Raw genomic sequence first — 17780 nt, forward strand, 5'->3', positions numbered from 1 at the left:
AAAGAGTTGAGTGACAGAGATTGAAGGTGAGAAGAGTGACTGCCAGGCGCCTCCTCTTCCCCCGAGAGAGAACAAAATAGTGTGTTTGTGTGTTAATTACGTGCCAAATTCAATTCAGAATGAGTGTAAATACTTTGCATGTCATTATTTTTTTATATATAGGGCCTCTCCCCTCTCCCCTTGAATGCTAATCTAGCCACCAACACACACACACACACACACACACACACACACACACACACACACATTTCCCCAGAGAGGGGTTTGTGTGTTTGATGCTGTTTGATGTGGCCCGCCTGTTTTAATCTGCTTATAATCACTCGCCCTCTGGCAGAAAGTGTGTGTATGCGTGTTTCTATATATGTGTGTGTGTGTGCGTGTGTGTGGGTACCTCACATCTCAAAATCCTGGATAATGGCTGTATCTTAAGAGGATTCATGCCATATCCTAAAGATTCTCTGCTCATATTTTAAATCCCACAGTTTAAAGTCAGATATACTGTAGATACAGAGACAATCCTTTAAAACTCCCAGTGATACTTTATAAAAACCACATTTACCTCCAACTGCTTCTCCACACCACAAAACAAATATTATTATTTGGTGGTTTTGCAAGGATTAGCTCCGGAGGGACTTAAAAAGATAAGTTAAATGGATATTTTACCCTTCAGAAATGCGAACACAATATTATCCTCAGCCGGGGCATAATTGATTCCCAAATAAAGATTTTCCCATAATCCCTCACTGGGTCTGTGAGCCATTCAGGTTTTGTCACCCCACTGAGCTGTAATTAATATGTGTCCAATAGAGGACGTGGTGTAGAATACATTTACATTTAATATCCGTTCACATCTGGTAAGAGTTAATTAAGAAGGTTCAGGTTTTATTTATGGGATTAGTTTTGAAGCAGGTTTGAGTTTTATATTAAAATAGCCCTTTAAATAAGAACAATGGTGTCATATTTTGTGTTTGTCAGTGCTTGTTTGTAGAAAATGATTGCCCCAATTTAAGATCCAAGTCTTTTGATAATTTTATTATAATTATAATAATAATAAACTTTATTTATACAGGACCTTTCACACAGGGGCTTTAACCCAAAGTGCTGTTCGTGCGGGGCTTTAATTCATTGTTTAATCATTCAGTCATAAAATGTCAAAATATAGCCTGAAATATCCATTACACACAGAGTCCCAAAAACTATATTATGTGGAAAATATTGACATTTTAAAAGCTGGAACCAGTTGAGTTTTGGCATTAATGATTGAAACCATAAAATTATTATTTAAATTATTCTAAATGTGTTTTCTATTTATTCTAAAACTAATATTACTAACTATTTTTCTATTTGATAAAGTTTCTGTGTTACTTTTTAGATTAATTCAAACATCAGTAAGAAACTCAGGAAGACAACACAGATATGGTATACATATTTATTGTGTGTGTTACCATATATATATATATATATTGTGTGTGTGTATATATATATATATATATATATATATATATATATATATATATATATTCCTTATAGTTTTATATGTCTGTGTTGAAGTTTCTGTCTTGTCTTTGTTTGTTTTTTTCCTTTTTTCTTTCTTTTTTTTTTCTGGGGTGCAAAGTGCCCGAGGCGCAGCAATATGCTGATGGCGTCCTCTGGAGTGGAGCTTGGCTGACCTTCACAAGGACATTTCCTTGAAGGCAGCGAGGGGCTATTGTAATTGGGGACAAAAATGAGCTTAATTAGCTGATAATGATATGATTACTGATTGCCAGAGAAGAATGGTGGTTATTCATCAGCGCCAGTTTGTGAAGGCCTAATTTTGTTACACACAATTTTCTCCAAATGACTAACTCATTGTAGTTGTCCACTCATTGATAAGAGAACAATAATGTGGTATTTCTTCACTTAATCAGTGCTAAAGTTCACTTGGATGAAATTGTGATTCTTTTAACTTCAGCTTAGAGTCCACTGCTCACGCTTTCCCTTGTTTTGGTGTAAACAAACATGTTTTAAAGCCGTCGATTGTTGGCTCTGAATCAGCTCCACATTTTGAATCTAAGAGCTGAGAATAACAGTCGTGGTTGGAGGGTATTTTATAGCTGGCTCAGCTCAGCTGCTGCAGCCCTGCCGCATACACCACATACCACAGACAGACAGACGGGGCTGGGTCCCAGTCGGGGGTTGGGGGGTGCAGAGGGGGGCTGGATGGCTGAGGTGGAGCTGGTGGGATTGGGGTGGGTGCTTCCTATATGTATCTCTGCTCAATTAAGTTATTATAACATCATCTAGAACAGAAACATCCCACTTTCACTTTTTACCATTAACTCTCTGCCCAGCCACAACAACAACATGCTCTCAATACACATGTAAACATGTCCACACACAGAGTCTGCTCACAGAAACATGCTGGCAGTGTACCGACCTAAAGATACACAAACAAACACTCGGAGAAGCTGTTAGGACGGCAGGAGCCAGAATGGCCCATTTTCTCCCGCTTCTCCCTAATGAGAGCCATAAAGAGCGCGAGGCATCAATATTTCAGCGCTCTCGTCAGGCAATATTTCCCTTTGATGAGGCTCAGAGGTGTTTTGTTTAGCCCGGCTGCCACTCCGATCATATGTGAATTTGGTGAGGCAGGAAATCAGACAGACAGGATGCTGGAGATCGGGACTGCTGCTGAATTGTGGTTTATGAAAGAAATTACTTTGAGTGACTCAGCAAAAGTACACTTTTACCATCATTTCAAGAGAACTGATGGACTTGTACTTTTGTTTTAGGAGCTGGGAGCTTATCATTTTAACTCCATACAGTTTGATGATAAATTGTGCCTTATTTACTCATGCAAGCGGCATGGGATGAACCAGGGATGGCACTTTGGGCCAGACTGAAACTCCTCAACAACTAATAAATGCATTGCAGAGGTTAATATGGTATTACATTATTATGAAATATATAGGCTATTATAAAATGTTTTATGCAATGTGTAATTATTATTGTTAAAAATCATTACCAATGTTAATGAATGCTTATAACTATAACTACACAGTGATATAGGCAGATTCATTATAGGTATGTTTCTAATGCATTATAGCCATTATACCCAATATTCTTTATAAAAATAAGTCTTCTGAAACCAGCCTGATTATTTACATTAGTAGCTAAGGGATGCTAATTTTTTCTCAAATAAAATTAGATAAGAAAGACATTACATCAGTATGTCACACGTGTGTATTAATTGGAAAAGAAAAAGAAAAATAGGTTTAACTGGCTAGTTGACTGATCATGCATATAGTAGTTTTAAATGACATTTGTGACACCTGGATACAATTTATGGGGAAAATCCTAAAATGTGCTAAAATAAATAGATGAGAAGACAAGAAAGCATACAGAATATACCGTACCATATTAAAGTAATTCAGAAAAATAAAACTAACTGGTTAGAGTTGTGATGTAATGGGCAGAATTATAAATGTTCCCTGTAATAACCAGGAAAGTACCCTCTTAATTTAAGACCACACAAGCTAAGTATCCATCTCTGGCTTTTGAGAAAAGTACATTTTTCCCTGCTCGGCTCAGTAGTTCTGTATCAGCTGGGGTTACATCAAGATCTCATCCTGATCATTTCATTGCAGTTGAAACTCCAATATTTTCCAGTGAGGCAGCAGGATGTTGACAGAGTCCCTGTGGGTTTGGGTTAGATCAGGCTGGTGCTGCAAACTGAAGTCGGGCAGACGTCTCCAAATGAGCTCTAAACGCCGTCTGTTGTTCCCCCGCTTTGGGAGTGTCCCACTGGGGTCGCAGACTGGGACTGCAGCGGTGTCTGATACTGGAGAGTACAGGAACACTGATACAGACCAGCTGTGTCTGCTCAGGACTCTTTTTCTCCTCACTTCATCTGGTTGTTTCTGTCTCTTCTTGTCTTTCTTGATGACTGTCCTTCCATCTTGTCAAGCTGTCTAACGCTTTAATCTATTTTCCTATAAACCTTTTCAACCCTCTTTTCTCTTTTCTGGACAACATTTGAACGTGTCATTAGACCATTTCTTTAAACATTTCATCAGTGTTTCATTCTCCGTAAAGCGTCTTTTTTCGGTGTTGTTGAAGACCCGTTGATAAGTGTTGCTGACTACTGCTCAAGCCTGAAGCTGCGTCGGGCATCCTTGAATGAATTCCAGTGAGATGTGAACACATCCAGAATAATTTAAGTGGCAGTTGGAAGTTTTTTGGGGAGTCTGTCTCCTGCCCAGGGATGTTTTGATGTATAACGTATGGAGGGTTCCAAACTTCAAAGACTCGCTTCGTTTCATTAGTGCAGCAGTTTCTCTTTCGTGTGTGTCTGTGTGTGTGCACTAATGAACGTGAAAGTTTGCATGCTTGTCCTTGTGGAGCATTTATTAAACATGGAGGGACTGTGTGTGTGTGCTTCCAGGTGGACGAGCTCTATGAGGCCTTCTGCATCCAGAGCCGTCTGAGGGACGGTGCCAGCCGGATGAAGCAGGCCTTCTCCTCCTCTCCCTCCACTAAAGGCACCAAGGAGAGCATCGCAGAGGTCAACCGCCGCTACAAGGAGTACACTGAGGTACTGGCATGGAGCAAAAGGAAATATTAATTAAAGTGGAATCCCCCGCTTTCAAGTGGTATCTTGTTCTCTTCCGCACGTTTCCCTTTTCCTCAGAGCTACAAACACAGAACGGACTGCTTTTGTTTCCAAACAAACTGTGCAACGGAGACAGTGATAACATATTTCCTTCCTTGACCATTTTTGCTGTACTATAGTATGACTTCTTTATTCTTCTTTACCCCAAATGGCCCACCGATGCTGCGTTCATCGGTGTGTGAATGAACTCCCAATGGTGGCAAGTGGCACCAGTGTGCCCTGGTAGCCTCTGCCACCTGTATGAATGTGTGTGTGAACGGGTGAATGAGTGTAAAGCGCTTTGGATAAAAGCGCTATGTAAGTGCAGTCCATTTATCAATTTTTGACATTCTATAACATGGTGTTTTTCTGTCTTCTCTGCATAAATTATATGATAAAGTGTATCAACAGACAATAATAGGGCCATTTTTAAAATTTTTAGCCATATTAAAAATTGACCATTTTTGGCAAAAAACAACATACTATAGTGTGACTTTTTTTTTTTTTTTTATTTGGACATCCTATAATTTGGTGTTTTTCTGTCGTTTCTGCATGAATTATATGATAAAATGTATCAACAAACGATAATTGGGCAGTTTTTAACATTTTTAGGCATTTAAAAAAAATTACACTTTTTGACAAAAAACAACATACTATTATTGTATGACTTTTTTTTTCTTTGAATTTTGGACATTCTATAATATGGTGTTTTTCTGTAGTTTCTGCATATATTATGAGATTATATGTATCAACAAACTATAAAAGGGCCATTTTAAAAATTTTAAGACATTTTAAAAAAAATAAATTTTTTGACATTTTCTTTTGGACATCCTATGATATGTTTTTTTCAGTTTTGGAAAGATTGTGCTATAAAATGTATCAACAGACTATAGTGACATTTTTAGCATTTCGGCATTTTAGAAAGACATTTTTCAACATACTACACTTTAGCGTTTTTTTAATTTTGGACATACTAGAATATGGTGTTTTTTAATATATTTTTGGACATACTATACTATTACCATGATCAATGACTGTTCTTTGGCATTTTTGGACACACAATGACCATTTTTTGACTCTTTTTGACATAGAATAGTCTGCCGTTTTGTTTTGTTTTTGTCCACTTTATAAATATTTGGGCAATCAACATTACTTCATAATGATAAGTTAAAGCAAAAAGAGAAGTTGTCTATTGCAACATTAACTGTTGGCTCACAGCTGACAACACCCACATTATATTTTAATATCTGCAGGTTACGGCTTACACTGTCACTTGTAAACACTAACATGTATTGTCACATACTTACAGAATGGCCTTTAAATCCCAATAACACACACACACACACACACACCTGTCATCACCTGTCCTGAGGGCTGACACCTTCTGCCCTGCCTCCTCTGCAGTTCAGTGTTGATGGTCTTTGTCAAAGTCTCTAGAGATAACTTGATTGCTACTGTTGTTCCTGTCTTGCGTAACAAAGGGCTGTTTATGTGATCAGTGTTATCTCTCTCTCTCTAGAACATGAGCACGTTTGAGAGTGAACTGGAGAACCTGCTCGGGGAGTTTCATATCAAAATGAAAGGTGAGAAAAATGACAAGTAAACCCACTCATGTACTGAAATGGATTTCTGAAAATAAGAGGCATTAATCCACTGCATTTTTACAAGAACCTTGTGGTGATGAGCTGGCAGCTAATACTACTGCAGTCACTATAAAACCGATCATCACTGACCAAGTGGGGAAATAATTATCCTGTAATAGAAAGGGTCACAGCTTTGATCTATATGTCATTAAAAGCCGTGTAAAACACTGAACGCCTACACTGTAGATCACAGAGCTGAATACTAAAGTCACCTAAAACAAAACTGGTTATGTGGCTAGGCTTTCCCCCCTGTATCCTCTTCAGATGTTTAAAAAAAAATCAATTTCCCCCTCGACAGGTTTGGCAGGCTTCGCTCGGCTCTGTCCTGGAGACCAGTATGAGGCAAGTTCTTGTTTTTTTTATGTAACACTGGGCTGTTAAAAAACAACTTTACTTTTATATTCAAATCTGTGTGTGACATATTGCAAAACCATTTGGTTCAGAGTTAAGACAGGAAAGTGCACACTCTAAGTTAAAAAAAAAAATAGATTTTGGTATTTTCCAGCAGAAGGAATAAGATTGATCCAGTCTTACTGAAAAATGTTGCTCTAAAACTGTGAGGCTATCAAAGTGCTGTCCTTTCTCTGGCTTCAGGCTTTATTTTTCCTTTATTTACACCTCCTTTCTGTCCCTTCTTTCCTTTAGATCTTCATGCGGTACGGTCGCCAGCGGTGGAAGTTGAAGGGAAGGATTGAAGTGAACTCCAGACAGAGTTGGGACGGAGACGAGATGGTCTTCATGCCTCTCATCACCGACCTCATCAACATCAAGGTACTGTTCATATCCAGATCAGCTGATGTGCAAGTTTGTCTCTCATAGCACAATATGATTGCTATATTCACGTCATGATCCTTTCTAGTTATAGCTGGTGTGAAAAAACAACCATCACCTGACTTGTGTCTTGATGATATTGTTTTCTTGACCTTAGCTGTAAATAATTGTTGTCTTTGGTGTCCATCAGGTGACGGAGCTGAAGGGCTTGGCCACTCATATGCTGGTGGGCAGCGTGATCTGTGAGACCAAGGAGCTGTTCACTGCCATGCCTCAGGTGGTCGCTGTGGACGTCAATGACCTGGGGACCATCAAACTCAACCTGGAGGTCACGTGGTAGTAAGTGGACTCTTACAGCTATTATGCTATTCGTCATGGTTTATTGTACTTTTTTACCCTCTAAACCTGAAGCCGTTTACTCACTATGGGCTCATTTTCACTACAATATACACTGCAGGTTGTGCACTTTTTTTTTTTTTTACATCTTCTACTTTGAACCTCTCTTGTCCTCTCCTCTCTGCTCTGTGTAAACAGCCTGCAGTTCAGTTGAAGTTTCACAAAATTTTTGTCACATGAATGTTGGCCTCCATCAAGTCAATAATGGCTTCACTAAGGAGTTTATTATATTTATTTTATGATTTTACAGGATCTGGTTAGTGCAAAGGTTATTTCTTGTCAAATAAAACAATAAAAAGACATGTAGAATAAAGTGATTTTGATGAATTATCACTATGTTAAGCTTTGACTGGGTTACTTCTCCTGATAGAGGGGTTCATCACTCATGATTCAAAGACCATTATACTTTGTTTTTACAGTTTCCAGTTGTCTGTACAATGCCCTGTCTAACTGTCCTTATCAGAGTTAATAGGCAAATTTGAGGAAAGTTTGTTCAAGATGTTTATTAATGTTCACATGCACACATTACATCACAGTATCAAGACTCCAAATATTCATCACTGTGGCCCGACACAGTAGGTGTCGTAGCTTTAAATTCAGTCTACATTACTTATGGCTTTCTGCCATCTGGTGGAGAAATAGGTCATTACAAGTAAGAAAATTAAAGCCAATAAACCAAATACAATGTGCAGTAATATAAGTTGGCACATATAAATCACATATTAAGTGTCTTGTTTTCATTCCCTTCTTCAGCCCGTTCGATGTCGAGGACCTGACTCTGTCGTCTGGAAACGTGAGCAAAGCCACAGCACTCCAGAGACGAGTGTCCGTCTACAGCCAGGGCACACCGGAGACCCCTACCTTCCAGGACACCTCCTTCTTTGTGAGTCCTGCACACAAACCTCTTTTAGCTTCATTTGTGTGGTGGGAAACAGTAGTTTGTAGAACAGAGAACAGTCACCGTAGCCTAGATTAACATCTGTGTATATAAGGGTGATAACCATCCTTATCCCTCCGTAATCCCTGCACACTAACAAGAGTGGGCACTATATGCATATTTTGTCATGGCCCTGAGATTTTGCACACATTTTTTTCTGTGGATGCATCATGCTGATGATAACAACGCCAGTGCTACCCCTAAACTAACCCTCACCCATTTCCCTGCTATCCTCCTCTCCTTTGCATTTCCACATCAAAACTCCCTTACCCACACTCTGTCCCACTCTACACGTTTATCCATCCTTTCCTGCATCTCACTCACCTGCCCTCACTCGAAAACCCAACTCCCTGTCCTATTTGCCTGCGTGCATTGTGTAAAGAAGTGGCGGCCATATCCCGTGGAGCGCCAGCGCCTCTCCTTCCTGCACATGCTCCGAGACACCCTGCTAGAGAAGCTAAGGCGCAGTCGCTCGTTTGGTGACCTGGCCTCACTGCGGCCAAGGCCCAAATCCAGTCTGGAGGTCTATGTGAGTGTGTTGTGGACCCCTGACCCTCCTATCCTGACTTTTGTGTGCCCCTTTACCCCATCGACACGATGGGGATGTGCTCCTCTGCTGGTGTGGACACACTTGGGCGAGTCTCTTTCTGAGGGCTGCAGAATGCCATGTGTGGCTGTTTGCATGTTTATTTGCATGTTAATGTTTTTCTATTCAGATGTACTTTACTTTGATTCTATCTGGGTTGAACAGATCTGGTCATAAGAACTTAGAAAGAGTCTGAGTGGATGTTTTAAGTATGTCTGCTATCTCTTTTCCACTTGAGAAAGCGTTCTTTTTCATCTTACGTGCACTGATTTCAACCTATATTTTAATCTTCCATTTTTGTTGTCACACATATTAACTCCTCTGCCTTTCTTTTCAGTCCACTTTACCAGATGATGTCTTCGAGAACGGAGGCTGCGGCGTGGCTGAGTGCAAGCGACTCTCTTTCACCTTCTCTGACACCTCTGGTTCCACGCCCAGCCCCGCCCCAAGCTCCCACTCCCCCGGCCAGTCCAACCCTGAGATCACAGTCACTCCTCCAGAAATGGACCAATCACCTTCACAAATCCTCCCAACAAGAGAGGACTCTATCGCTGAGGAGCATTTAGTGGAGGAAGAAGAAGAAGAGGAGGAGGAGGAGTTTGAAGAGGATGGGGAGACAGGTAGCAGAGGAAGTAGGCGCACCAGTGCGAGCCTCGCCAGCGATGAAGCTGAGGCGGCAGAGGACTCTGAGTGGGAGCGCACAGAGTCCCAGCGAAATTCTGGCTCCATGTGTGGTTCGGCTGCTCCGTCCCTGTGCTCTGACGGCCACCTGTCTACGGTGGCTCCAGAGGATGTTTTCTTAGACCACACCGATGAACTGAAGCCTGTGGAACTGGACACAGAGGAGGCGGGCAGCCTGACTAGGCAGCTCGTGAAGAGGCTGACTTCTTCAGAGATTGTGCCGCCAAGTGTGAGCTCCACGGAGGGAGGAGGAAACCTGAGCTGGGCAGGAGAGGGGAGCAGGGCTTTCCTGGAGAGCAGCCTGGAGGAGGCCATCCACAGCCTGCTCATGAGGCTGGAGTCTCTGACTCACCGCTGCCGAGAGCTGCAGGACCTGGAACAGGAAGTGATGCGCTTGGAGGACCTGCTAAAGGTGACTGAACCCTTTTGACACCCTTTCTTGTAGGACTTGGTGATATGGAGAAAATCGAATATAAAAAAAATGTTTTGACCAAATACCTTGATGAAAATATTGTGATGATGTTGTAGGGTTGACTACTGGTGCTTTTAATTCGAAAAAAGTAATTTGAGTACTGGAGTTACTGGAATGGACTATGGCAGATTAAGGATTTGAAATAATAAAGAGTTGTGAACCCACTCCCCGCTCCTTTCTCCTCCACAGTGCCGTCTCCCGGGTCACCGGAGCCGTTCGTCCAGCCTCAGTCTGACAGTGGAGAGCGCCCTGGAGAGTTTCGACTTCCTCAACACTTCTGACTTTGATGACGAGGACACCGGAGACGATAACGCCGTTCTCAGCACCCCCCCACAGAGGTCCCCGCTGTTTGATGCAGATGGAGAAAGGATCAGGTGAGTGGGAGACAGACAGGGTCACTGTTTGTATGCCTCCTATGCCTTTTTTTTTTTTTTAAGAGGGTCATTTTTTTACATCCCATAAAAATTGTTATTTTCTGTCATTTCTGGCCTAATGATGCTCTAATATGTATCATCAGACTATAATTGACCCATGTTAAGCATTTTTTAAGGCATTTTCAAATCTGACCATTTTTGACAAAAATCGACTATGACTTTTTTTTTGTGATGGTCATTTTTGGCCGTCCCATAATATGGTGTTGTTCTGTGTGATGCTGCTGTCACCCGGTGGTGACTCTGGGTATGTCCCTCTCAGCAGCCAGCATCCAGAGGCCAGAGGACACCTGAGTGAAGCCCTGACAGAGGACACCGGGGTGGGCAACAGCGTGGCAGGAAGCCCCCTGCCGCTCACCACTGGGAACGAGAACCTGGACGTGGCGATCGTCATCCACCTGCAGTACTGTAATCACCTCATACAGGTAGAGAGGGTAGAAAAGATTAATGAATAGTTATAGTTGAAATAAACTATTTAATGCAACATGTTTTGTTTTGTTTCTTCCTGTAATGACAGTTGTTGACCAGTGGGCTGGGCGTGTGGCAGCGTCGCAGTCTTCTCCTCAAACTGTCCGGACAGACTGAGCTGTTAGAGGAGCTCGCAGAGATCAGCGCCGACAGACTGGGAGCAATTACATCTGCTGCTGATGGTAGGGACCAACCAGTGAAAAACACTTTGATTTGATTGGTGTGTCATGTGTTCTATCCATGCAAAATTGTGAGTAAATATAAATATAAATACACTTGAGTTTTGCAATGTTTTGTTTTGTTTCAAAAACACTGATTTTAAATAAATAGTTTGGATGCAAAGATTTGTAGTTCAGATTGGACAGAAAGTAGTCCTGTGATGCTGGATGTCACAGCGACTGTGATTACATAAAGTTGTTTTTAATCCAATTTTATGCATATGGTTATTATGTTTTTACACTTGTAGAGTTTTACTAAAATTAGATTTAAACAATTGCATTGCATTGGATAAAATTCACTTCACAATTGAATGCAAACATGACTTACATGCTATAAAAAATAATTACCATGCAACAGAGCGGACTGTGGTTTGAGGGTTTGTAGCGTCTGACCTTCTGTTTGTCCTCCTTTCTCTGCCAGTTCTCCCGGGGCTCGCTGAGCGCCCACAGCTAATGACGCTGTGGTCAGAGTGCAGCGGGTCTGCAGGACTTTTCCACACCACACTGGACAGAGTGTTCAAACACATGAACCAGCGCTACACAGCAGTGCTGCAGGAGAGACACCCACACAGCGCTGGCACAGGTTGGATTATCTTTATTTTCTTCCTGTAAACAAGCCAAAGGCTGCACTAAAAATGTGTTGTTATTGTTTGCAACACGGTGTTGTTTCTGTGATTTAAATTATAGTAACTTATCTGAATATAAACAAGTCCTTGAGGGTAGATTAGATCATTGTAGCTGCTAAGAATATAATGTTGTGAAAAGTCATTAAGAATACAGTTAAAGAGAGTAAATGGAAAAGTAATTCATATTAAATAGATCCTAAAAATGCAAATTCATTTCAAGTTCTGACTTTCTTTCTCCCCTCCTCAGTGATTGGTGTTGTAGTGGGCGAGATGGTCGACCGGAGAGATCTGGTGGCGCCACACAGTCCTCCTGCCGCCGAGCTGTCCCAGGACGTCCTGACGGTGTTTCAGTTCCACAGCTACATCTTTCAGCATGAAGTGCAGGACATGGAGACACACCTGCTGCATCTGGCCAGAGAAGGTGAGCAAAAGGAAACACCTGGATGTTTAGTCATACCTGGATGTGCCTAAATGCAGGCTAAAAACAAAAGGCGATCGCTCTTTTGCAGTGGCTGCCCCGAAGCTGTGGAACAGTTTTCCGCTGCATATCCGGTCGTCACAGACTTTGGACATTTTTAAATCTTCTCTTAAGACTCATTTTTTCTCCCAGGCTTTCAAACCTGCGTGAGAAGAACGTTGTTTCTGTGTGCTGTATTGTACATCTCATGTAATATATTATTAGATTAAATTGTCTTTTATTTTTATTTTGTGAGTTTATTGTTATTCATTTATATATCTTGTATTGGATTGGATTTTTTGTTGTTATTCAGTTATGTAAAGCACTTTGGTCAAACTTGGTTGTACATAAGGTGCTCTAGAAATAAACGTGACCTTGACCTTGACCACATTCACAACATGGAGCTACACCTTTCTGCCATTAAAGTCATATAATCCATCCATTGTAATCATTCAGTGTGAACTGATTTTACCCCAAAAATACCAGGATTTTTTTAGTTTTAGTGTTTTTTATGAGCAGATCAGTTGGATTTTCTGACCACAAATATCTAACTTTTTACCTAATCAAAAGTAAAGAGATAAAGCAAAAAAAAAAAAAAGCTGATTGAGTGTGAAGAAAACAAAAAAAGGTTTTTACATCTTACAAATTTTACTCATTTTTACTGAGAAAGTCATAGGTTCAATCAGAAGCAAAGACCTCTTATATGTTTCCCACAAAAGGATTTATAATGTTTCAACCTCTGACATGTGTCTGTGTTTGTCGTCCTCAGAGGTGTTTGGAGAGGCTCTGTGCAGTGGGGATTATTCTCAGTGTCTGGCGGAGCTGGAGGAGGTGCCCGTGTCGTCCCTGTGGCCTAGAAACAGCACCCTGAGGGCCCTGGCCTCCCTGCTCACCGCAGAGGACCCTCAGGTCAACAAGGCAGCAGCCGACTACCTCTGTTCTTCATCACACAGCCACTTCAGGACCAGAGTGAGTGGTGAAAAAGTTAGGAAGTGTGTTTGTGGGGGCAAACAACATTTCAAATAGTGTTGACAGATGCCAGAAGTCATTTTTTGAATGTTTCTGTGTGTGTCTGCAGGCAGTGGAGTGCTACACCCACGCGCTGTCAGAGGCTGGAGTTCAGAGCCAGAGGGCGGCATGTGCAGGTCTCAGCTGTCTGCAGGTCAGTGATGCTGTCAATTTTTGGAGCTAGTGTAGGATGGAATGCCATTTAAGTCGATATTAAATGATAAATAAATAAATAAATATGTCTATAAAATAAATCCTGAAATAAATAAATGAGACCATACATTTACTACAACTACTTTTATCTATTTTATTTATTTAATTATTCTATATTTTAGGGGACCTTTATTTTATAAGGCCACATTAAATTATTTGACTCTTTAATTCATTTATATGCTAAAATTAATGCAAAGGTGGTTGAATCACAGTAGAAAAGCAATGGTAAAAGAAATATAAAAAATCATTCCTTTTTCTTTTATGGCCCAAAATTGTAGTTTCAGTAATTATCAACACACACAAAAAACAGAGAGAAAAAAGTAATTTAATTCCTTGAACAGTTATCCAGATATGAATGTAGTTGAACTACCAGAAAACTAAAGCAAAATGTAGTTAAACTACTAGTTTAGATACACGTAGTTCCCTACTCTCAATTTTTTTATAATGTTGTTTTTTCCTTTCAAACTGAAATGGGATTTTCTTTTGGGCATGCATCTCTATCCCAGTAGTTAGTGTGATGCTATGCTTGTTGTACACAAACTGACAGCTCACCGTAAACCCAAAAGATGCCGTGTGACGCAAACTTCTGTAAATATCTGCACATCCCAAATGTCTTAAGCAGAAAATGCTAAATTTTGAATTAAAACTTATTGTGAATATCCAAATAAAATATGCTGAACCTGTCAAATTCAGAATATTGTCATATGTGGAATAATACTGAAATATTAATTTGTATATATAACACAGAGCTGTTGTGTCTGTCTGTCTGTAGGCAGTGGAGAGCATTAAGGCGGTGGTAGCACTGTGTGATTCAGCTGATGAAGAGCTTCGCCACGTTGCCATCGAAACCCTGCTCACATTTGGTGAGTAACAAATTAATGTGAAATTGAATGTTACTCGGCTTGCTCCTTTGCTACACTTGGTAAATCCTTTGCTCTCACTTAAAACGCCTTGGGGTGGGTGCAGTGTTTTAAGATTACCCTTGTGTTTGTGGCAGGTGAGGAGGGGCGGCTGGCGTACGAGCAGCTGGACACGGTGCCGGGGGAGATCGTCCGTCTGGGCACACGGCGAGGAAACGCTGTCACCACTGCCTTCTGAGCCACCGTGCCACCAAAATACATCAAACATTACATCTCAGCACTGCCCCCTCTCCCTCAGCTACCCCCCACACTGCAAACCTCACAGGGCGGTTAATGACTGATCACTTTGTTGATCTGCTTTTTGGGCACAGACTTTAGGATCTCCACACTGCCACATTAGATCACTATTCTTACTGATACTGCCTCCTAATAGGTAATAACACCAAACAAACTGTCTTAACCACACAAGACACACAACCTATACCCTTCCTGCACACACACTTACAGTCCTTGTTCCTCCATCATCTCTCAGACACCCCCACACACTCCCCTCCCCTTACTCTCCCTGCTTTCTGAGCCAGGCAGACCGGTCACGTTGAGTTTAACTGGAAAGCACGAATTCGACTGGACACAAAGCCGCTGAACGCTGCTCCAAAGACTCAAAAACTGTGGAATTCGAGCAATCCATCTTCACCCTTCACACAACCTCCGTCAGCAAGCCACTGCACACAACACTTGTATCACTTACTCACTGATTAACCACCTTGATTGTTACAGTTGTGTCACACAATATACTAAGTATGATCTTTGTATAATCACTGTCTATCATTGGAAATGTTTTCTGGCGCTTTCGGAAGATTTGCACTGTTGTAAGGCATGTAAATATGGCATATTTTACACAACCGGTGTAATATATGTGCTTGTATTCAAAGTATATTTTTAAGTTCTGTTTTCTAGTACGTTCCATTTTGAGTTTCAGGGATTCTTGTACGATTGGAGGTCGGATGTGCGTTTTTTGTTGCAGGGAGGACCATTAATAAGTTGAGAATGGAAGTGATGTTGTGGTTAAAAAGCCCTACTTTAACAGCAGTTTACAGTCTCAAACAGGTTTTGATCTCAGCGATCTGTCAGTGGAGGAAAAGGAAAAACTGAAGGGTGGAGGTGAAACAGGTCACAGCAAAGTGCCCACGTTTCACTCACTCGGCAGTTCATATCAGAGTACTGCAGTTGAATAAGTGCAATTTTTCTGTATATACGTGACTCTTTTGCACCTCGCTGACATCAGAAGACATTTGATGAAGTCAGCTTTGACCATTTGAGCCTTGATGTGGTCGAGCACGCAGGTGTCCACAAATACACTCTTTTGTAAATTTATTTTTCCTACCAGGTACAGAGCAAGTCCAGGGCAATAAATTTGGTTTAGGGTCGTGATCGTGCACTTTCTCAATACCTGTACAGAGAGGAGGATCCTTCAAGCTAAGTAAAGGCCTCAGTTTTGGCTAACTGCACATTTATACAGTTTGTGAGCTAATGGCAGGATAAGAAATGAAGCTTTTCTTGTGAGAAGCTGCAGAATGAAGTGTTTTGTTTTGGGTCTGTTTTATTCCCTCCATCCTAACTGTACTGTGGGAAAACTGACCCGAGGGAAGCGCCTAATTCCAACTTTTCTCATTGTAACTGTACTACTGAGTCTTGTGCTGCTGCACGATGACAAAACTCACATATGTTCACACATCTTATTTATTATTTACTTGTAATTCTAATATTCTTTGGAGTTATACTGTAATAGTGCAGATGACATTGTTATGTAAATGAAATGTATATTTATGTTCTACTTTGGATCAGGTCTAGTGTTTGAAATATTGTTTATCATTTAAAAAGGCTTCCATGTTGTTATCATGCAAATGATCTCATGCTTAACTTTAATTGGAGTTTATTTTGAAGGAATTATAATAGATGAATCATTATTTTGGAGAAGATTAAGATTTGCTAATAGTTTAATAATATTATAGATTTCTTTTCCCTAAAAGGTCCATAATGGGACAATATATATTAGAAATGTTACTTTATTACTTAGATTTACTGTAACCAAAGGAAGATTTAATTTTAAAATTTTATTAAGTGATCATAATTCATAAATGAGAATGTATTTTCAATACAACGTTTGCATTTTGGCCAGAATACACAGACTCATCTTTAAAAGCACAATTTAAAAACAAGACAAACCCATGATATATGAATCTTATTTGGTTCTAACTGCACAGTCCAAAAGCCATATTGATTAAAAGCAAGTGGTGATATTTTTATGAAATGCATTTTTTTTCTTTTGTATTAAATTGTGTAAATGTGTGAAGTTATTACTAAAAGCTAAAGACTTTTTTTTTTCTATACAGCCTTTTGCAAAACACGGTCCACATTTTAAGTAACAGTTACTTTTATTTCTTCCATGATGTGTATAGCATTACAGTATTTTGGTAAAAATACCTAATTCATCCACTCATTCAGTGTTCTTCTTATTCTTTTAGTATTCGAGTGAGCTACTTTTGCTTACAGAAATCTGCAGTTTACCAGTGTTAAATCAAGTTGATTCATTGGCTGTTCAATCCCTAATCACCACAAAGTACAAGTTGTCAAAATGTGCACATCTTTAATTATTTCCAGACTTTCCATAACTTGCTACACTTTGCTGAAATGTATCTTTTTCACTAAATTGATCTTATTCATCTCTGTAGTCAATAGCTTCGGTACTGATCTGTTTAGTTGCATACTACACTTCTCCATTGTGGTTAGCAGTATTTCCTCTGCTCATCAAAGGTTGCAATAAAGTTTATTTTTGCATAATTAAAACTGTAAAATTGTGTTGTCGTTTCTTTAAGTCTAATAAGTCTTTCAGGAACAATGTTAACCTTTTTTTGGCATTGTCTTGTTTTGAATGTATACTTAAAATCTTTAGAGGGAGAAGATTGTTTCATACATTTAAACTATAATTTTTCACCATCTATTGAAATTGACATTGAAGGTGTAGGGGTGGGAGACACCATTCATTATGGTGAATGTAATGTTTTATAATATTACCAAATGGGAATTGCTGGTTTCTGCAAATACTATTAGTTAATTACCTCACAGTCAATGTTCCCCAGTTCCAGGTAATAATTTTAACTAGGACCACAAGCAGTACTGAACGGGCCCTCGCAGTACACGCCTGTCGAGGCATGCTGCCGTCGGGGTGTGTGCGTTACAGGGGCCAGTCTATACCACCCCTATGAATTTCATTGCCTGTGTTATAGTGTGGCCAGGGTATCAAATATGAAATTAGACTGCCACCACAGTGCCACCTAGGGGCCGATCAATAAAACCTTAAAGGGTTATCCTCAGGAGGG

The 17780-nt window shown here is 40.3% G+C and overlaps 1 protein-coding gene across 1 annotated transcript in view; it reads left to right on the forward strand.

Annotated features, from left to right (window-relative positions):
• The window catches only part of ripor2 (RHO family interacting cell polarization regulator 2), a 69119-nt gene extending 51872 nt beyond the window's left edge, over window positions 1–17247 (forward strand). The window contains exons 7-23 of the mRNA XM_059349528.1: window positions 4427–4576; window positions 6153–6216; window positions 6575–6618; window positions 6922–7047; window positions 7238–7386; window positions 8197–8326; window positions 8763–8909; window positions 9304–10059; window positions 10309–10493; window positions 10813–10975; window positions 11068–11200; window positions 11658–11819; window positions 12110–12283; window positions 13089–13288; window positions 13398–13481; window positions 14313–14403; window positions 14538–17247. Of these exons, the coding sequence (XP_059205511.1) occupies window positions 4427–4576; window positions 6153–6216; window positions 6575–6618; window positions 6922–7047; window positions 7238–7386; window positions 8197–8326; window positions 8763–8909; window positions 9304–10059; window positions 10309–10493; window positions 10813–10975; window positions 11068–11200; window positions 11658–11819; window positions 12110–12283; window positions 13089–13288; window positions 13398–13481; window positions 14313–14403; window positions 14538–14638 (2859 nt within the window). The 3' untranslated portion in view covers window positions 14639–17247. The remainder of the gene's footprint in view (window positions 1–4426; window positions 4577–6152; window positions 6217–6574; window positions 6619–6921; window positions 7048–7237; window positions 7387–8196; window positions 8327–8762; window positions 8910–9303; window positions 10060–10308; window positions 10494–10812; window positions 10976–11067; window positions 11201–11657; window positions 11820–12109; window positions 12284–13088; window positions 13289–13397; window positions 13482–14312; window positions 14404–14537) is intronic.
• The last annotated feature ends 533 nt before the right edge of the window (window positions 17248–17780 follow it).

This window comes from Centropristis striata, chromosome 14 (assembly GCF_030273125.1).
Source record: "Centropristis striata isolate RG_2023a ecotype Rhode Island chromosome 14, C.striata_1.0, whole genome shotgun sequence".
NCBI classification, from domain to species: Eukaryota; Metazoa; Chordata; class Actinopteri; order Perciformes; family Serranidae; genus Centropristis; species Centropristis striata.